A 5251-nucleotide genomic window follows, 5' to 3' on the forward strand; every position below is an offset into this window, starting at 1 on the left:
TGAAATTGTACTAAAACTGATAGAAGATGATGTTCTCTTTAACGGAGCAAGTTACGGCAAACAATTTCTCGTTGCTATGCAACTCGCCATTGTTTTATATCGTCTCGGTTGTAATGGAGAAGGTGCATCAGTTGCAAAAATTGCTAGTTTTTTGGGATAGGTGATGGAGGAACCATTGAAAGAGTTACTGAGCGAGTCTTTAAAGCAATATTAAAAATAAAGCAAAGGTTTTTGTATTGGCCTGAGGCTATAGAGCGGCAAAGTATTGTCAGAAATACTTTTTTTTTGAATTGCCGCATTGTATTGGATATGTTGATGGCACAGAAATCAAACTAGCTGAAAAACCTTGCGAAGATCCCGAGTCATATTTTTCGCGAAAGCATGTATATTCTCTAAAAGTTCAAGCATTATGTGAGTATAAACTGAGAGTGCGTCACATGGTTCTAGGATATCCAGGTAGCGTTCACGATAGCAGAATCTATAATAACTGTGAACTGGCATTGAAACCATGGGATCATTAAAGCGGCGATGAATGGATAGCAGCCGATAGTCCGTATAAACTAACGAATACGGTTATAACCCCATTTAGAACAAATTCCAACGATTGCACTTTGCAACAAAGAAATGAGTTCAACAATACCCATTCCAAGTATCGTGTGCGTATTGAAAATTGCTTTGGAATTTTGAAGGAAAGGTTTAACTCCCCCAAAGAATTAAAAATCCAAATTAGAGATGACGCAAGTGTAAGGCTTGCTTGCCGGTTGGTTCTTGTTTGCGCCATTCTACATAACATTATAATTGAGCAGGAAAATGGTGATACATTTGAAATCGAAAACTTAGAAGATAGTTTTGACAATGATGAAGTGAATGAGAACCAATTCCAACAGTTTCCAGTCTTAGAAGGAGAACACAATAGACGAGCCATAATAAAAATTTTAAATGAAATGTCAACATTAAATAATTTTTAAATCTTTTCGGGTAATTTAGTATTCTTCTTTCTATATCATTGCGAAAAATAACCTGTATATTCATTTTAGATCTGCAAAATCTAACAAAATCCTCACATCCTGCCCTTACCCTACGATGACTTGGAAAAGCCAAACAATATGGTTGAAAGCTATTGCTGTCGGCGAAAGCCAGCAACCAAAATGCCTTAAATTAACAACTTTAAATTTGATTTCATATTTTAAAACATTAGAAACTGTTAAGGTCTTCTTTATTTGTATATATGTAATCTTTAAAGACACAAAATATATGTGAGGATTAAAAAGTTCTTATACTTTTTTATATTTTAACTCTAGTTCGTACATTTTGAGTTTTTCTTCTCTTTCATTTTCTAATTTCATTTTCGCCAAAGCAAGTCGTTCATCACGTTCAATTTCTAGCTTTTTCATCTCCAATTCCTGTTTTTCTTTTTCTTTCATCTAGTCAAATTTTTGCTTCTCCAAGTCCAATTTTGCTTCAAGCATTCCTTGTAATACGCCGGCAGAGCTTGCATTTGGATTTTGCTTTTTCTTTAGGCTGTGTTTCGATGTCATTCTTTTTTTTTAATTCTCAATCTCTGAGTCGCCGTTGAAGCTGCTTGCATTGTTCGATGATAATTCCAGTGATAAATGAACGTCTGGCTTCGAACGGCCACCGGGGAGGAAGCAGCTGTCGCGGGAAAAGTGTTTTGCGAAGTGATGATTGGTACCCTGGTAGTTAATCACACCTTCTTCGTAGCGTATAACGGATGAAATTATAATGGGAGTAGATTTCATGATTGATCACAGGGTTACTTTGGATTTAAACAAGCAAATGCTGTTTTGCCAGAACATGGAGATGCCTATAAACACCGGATATGTGACCAACTTTGAACGTAAGAGGGTGATTGTTGATGATAATCAGAGTATTTCACCAAAATCTGAGGCGATTGTATGGGCTAAAGTGAATGGAGGAGGTGGGACTGAAGAGTTGTGGATTGTGGAACCAACAAAAATAGATAAACCCATATTAGTAGGAAGAACGCTTGTGAAAACTAGAGAAGACGCCACCATTCCGGTCAGAGTAGTGAATGAATTCAACACGCCTATAAGTCTGAAGAAAGGAGCAGTAATTGGACAGTGCTAGAATATAAGTGCAATAGCACGATGCGAACGGTCACAACAGAAGCCTACTATTGAGCCACAGCAGATAAGTTCTACACTCCTAAATAATTTGCTGAACGAACTGCATGGAAATGAAAAATTAAAAGCAGAAAAACTATTAGAAAAATACGTATCCATATTTGCAAACGAAGGAATCACAGGAAGAACCGCGTTGTCAAACATCGCATAAATACTGGAGACGCTAAACCAATCCGACAAGCTCCGCGTAGGGTTCCACTAGCAAAATGCTGGATGCTAACAAAATTATTGAAGACATGCACAAAAACGGTGTAATCGAACTTTCAATAAGTCCATGGAGCTCACCTATCGTCTTAGTTAAAAAGAAAGATGGTAGCACCCGTTTCTGCGTAGATTATAGGAAGTTGAATGATGTCACAAAGAAAGACAGATATCCTCTACCAAGAATCGACGATACATTAGACACTTTGTCTGGAGCGAAATGGTTTTCTACATTAGATCTACAAAGTGGATATTGGCAAGTCGAGATTGATGAATGTGACCGTGAAAAGACCGCTTTCAGTATGGGCGACGGGTTATGGGAATTCTCTGTGATGCCATTTGGGTTATGTAATGCGCCTGCAACGTTCGAGCGACTGATGGAACATGTGTTAAAAGGACTCAACTGGAAGACATGTTTGGTGTATCTTGATGACATAATCATCATGGGAAAAAGTTTAGATGATCATCTGAAAAATCTAGAGGAAGTCTTTCAGCGAATAGCATCAGCCGGATTACGCTTGAATCCCAAAAAGTGTTCATTATGGAAGAAGCAGGTCACATATCTCGGACATAAAGGGTCTCATGCATAAAACGTGAGCTTTTGCTCTGACTCGATTTTTTGAGTAAAAGGTGCTTGTCGTATGCATAATAAAATTTGTTGTATTTGCTTTTACTCACTACTCAGGTTTGATCTCGTCATGCTCAGTTCGAACTATGTTCGAACTAAGTTCGATGAGCTTGTGCTCACTTTCATATGCATAAAAACAAGCTTTTGCTCTTTTTTGTGAGCTCTTGCTCAAATTTTGTTGAGGCTGCCTATAGTTGACTCGCGTACACTAAAAAGGAATCATGGCTGAATATTTTGTGCCACAAAGAAATCCAAAAGTTTATCAACAGCGTAAAACAAGTTTAGCAAGTGAGGATAAAAAATTATACAGGTTTATATTCTTATTTTTATTATTTTTTTATATAATTAATAATAAAATGAAAATACATAGGTTTGATGATAGTAGCATCTGCTGGTTGGCTAATTATTTGTTTGAGGAGTCAGAAGAAACACGTGGTGGTGCCCTCAGCAACATTGATAAAATTCGACTATATTTAAGATTTTGTGCAGATCCTGGATTCCAAAATGGTATAGCCACAGATATTGGTGTCCATCAATCAACTGTGTCGCGAATTATTGCGGAAGTTGCGAAACTTATATCTTCTAAAGCAAGCGAGTGGATAAAATTCCCGAAAGATGGAGATGCAATAAAAGATGCTCAAAGGAAATGGCAAGCAAATTATTTCTTTCCATTTGCAATTGGAGCGATTGATTGCACTCACATAAAAATAAAAAAACCCAAAAATCAAAGCGACGAATATATTTGCAGAAAAGGCTTCCACTCTATAAATGTGCAGGCCACTTGCGATGCAAAAGAACTATTTACTAGCGTTGACATATCCTGGCCTGGATCAGTTCACGATTCACGCATCCTACGAAACAGCGAGGTATGTAGGATAATGCAAAGTGTAACAAACGATGCATTACTTCTCGGGGATGAGGGCTATGGGATATGTCCATGGCTAATGACACCATTCCGGAACCCAACAACTGAATTAGAAAAAAAATTCAACAAAGTGTTTACAAAGGAACGTGTCATTATAGAGCGGTGTTTTGGGCAATTGAAGCAAAGATTTTCGATACTTCAATATAAAATTCGTGTATCGACAGAGCTGGCGCCTCACGTAATAGCTAGTTGTTTCATTTTACATAACATAGCTAAATTTTTAAAAGACGATTACATTCCAATCAACGACGATTACAACAATAATGATGTATGGCAATTAGGAAATTATATCGAACAACAAACGACAAGACTTTCAGAAGCTGGAAAAAACAAAAGGCGGATGATCGCAAATTTATTATCAAATTAAAATAAACGAATATTTTTATTTTTTTTTTTGTTTATAAAAACAATTAACATTAATAAAATCCACTTTTTTATACAAAAACAAAATAAATGTAATTCACTATTTAACGAATAAAAATAATAATAAAATATGTACATATGTACAAAAATATAATATTAATTAATTATATATTAGTAATTGTAATCATTCATGGAACTCCAACCCTCTTTCCACAAGTTTTTCTTGCAAAATCTGTAATTTTGCGGAAAGAACTTTGTTTTGCTTTAACAAAACAAGCCTCTGCAGCTTTTGAAAATTTAACTCCCTTGTCTCATCAGTCTCATAACGACTCAAAATTGCTGTTGACTTTTTGTAAACCTTCAAAAATAAACAACATATAGCAAAATGTAAAATAAAATAAAAAAATTTACAGTTTGATCGTCGCTATCAGTGCAACGGCGCACAGTGGGGCCGCTTCATACAAGCCGCGGCAAAAAATAGAAGGAATCGAGGTAGGGCTTTGAAATTTGGCACACATCTCTCATATTGCCAAATTAGATGAAAAAAAAAATTGTGTTAAAATCCGCCCACAACCACGCCCACCTCCCATATAACACAAAAATCAAAAATCATCCTACAGTGACAAAATTTTCTACAGTGTAATATTTTGTAAATATAAGATTGTCCAGAAAAAATAAAGCAAATCCGCCCACAATTACGCCCATCTCCCATATAATATAATCACAAAAGTTGCAATATTTTCGCTGTTATCACAGCTAGACTGTTAAAAATTGTCAAACGGATTTGAATCAATAAAAATTATTATTTCTCTAAAACTGAAACAAGTCCGTCCACAACTACGCCCACCTCCCATATAACATAACCAATAAATATTCAAAAATGATCATATATTATTAATTATTTATTCAACAAGTAATTTTTTAACATCATCATCCAATTCTAAAGTTTCTTGTTTTCTTCTTTAAGTG

General features: G+C 35.6%; 1 protein-coding gene across 1 annotated transcript; it reads left to right on the forward strand.

The window, feature by feature from the left end:
* The first annotated feature begins 2947 nt into the window (after positions 1-2947).
* LOC125777005 (putative nuclease HARBI1) lies at positions 2948-4717 on the forward strand. The gene is made up of 2 exons (XM_049450700.1): positions 2948-3304; positions 3365-4717. Exons 1-2 carry the CDS (start codon positions 3216-3218, stop codon positions 4284-4286), a joined length of 1011 nt encoding a protein of 336 aa, XP_049306657.1. The 5' UTR covers positions 2948-3215; the 3' UTR covers positions 4287-4717.
* The last annotated feature ends 534 nt before the right edge of the window (positions 4718-5251 follow it).

Source organism: Bactrocera dorsalis, chromosome 1 (genome assembly GCF_023373825.1).
Source record: "Bactrocera dorsalis isolate Fly_Bdor chromosome 1, ASM2337382v1, whole genome shotgun sequence".
In the NCBI taxonomy this organism is placed as follows: Eukaryota; Metazoa; Arthropoda; class Insecta; order Diptera; family Tephritidae; genus Bactrocera; species Bactrocera dorsalis.